The sequence below is a fragment of the Pteropus vampyrus genome, unplaced genomic scaffold, assembly GCF_000151845.1.
Source record: "Pteropus vampyrus isolate Shadow unplaced genomic scaffold, Pvam_2.0 Scaffold121, whole genome shotgun sequence".
Taxonomy (NCBI): Eukaryota; Metazoa; Chordata; class Mammalia; order Chiroptera; family Pteropodidae; genus Pteropus; species Pteropus vampyrus.
The window spans coordinates 3,226,088-3,226,470 of record NW_011888902.1 but is presented as its reverse complement, the minus strand read 5'-3'; the positions used below and the strand labels follow the sequence as shown (position 1 = coordinate 3,226,470).

Here is a 383-nt window from a genome sequence, read left to right as displayed (position 1 = left end):
CGTGTACAGTCACGTTCCGCTTTCTTTCATGCTTTTCATGACAAAACAAAATGAAAAATACTGTGTTTATTCACCTCAAGTGAATGTGACATTACCTTTTACGGGAAAGGGTTTTCCGATCCTGCTCGTGGTGGAGTTTTGCCGGATTTTTACTTAGGCATTGAATAAAACTGGCCCACAGAGCTCCTCTCCCGCTTACGCCTTTTAACGTTACATCTAGAGAAATAAAAGCACTTGATAAATTCGTTAGATAAGCACACGATCCTGTGTTTCGTTTTCAGAGAATACGTAACCAGTGCTCTGTGTATCCCACTAGCAAGTCAGAAGAGGTAAGGAGAAATAAGAGTTCTTCGTTTTGTTTGCGTTGATCGACGAGCTATTCA

At 41.0% G+C, this 383-nt stretch overlaps 1 protein-coding gene across 1 annotated transcript in view; it reads left to right on the top strand.

Moving 5' to 3' along the window:
- Window positions 1-383, top strand: part of RAB3GAP2 (RAB3 GTPase activating non-catalytic protein subunit 2) — a gene marked incomplete at its 5' end in the record, with an annotated part of 74,017 nt that overhangs the window by 28,777 nt on the left and 44,857 nt on the right. Inside the window, one exon of the mRNA XM_023534153.1 lies at window positions 282-329. Coding sequence (XP_023389921.1) covers window positions 282-329 — 48 coding nt within the window. The remainder of the gene's footprint in view (window positions 1-281; window positions 330-383) is intronic.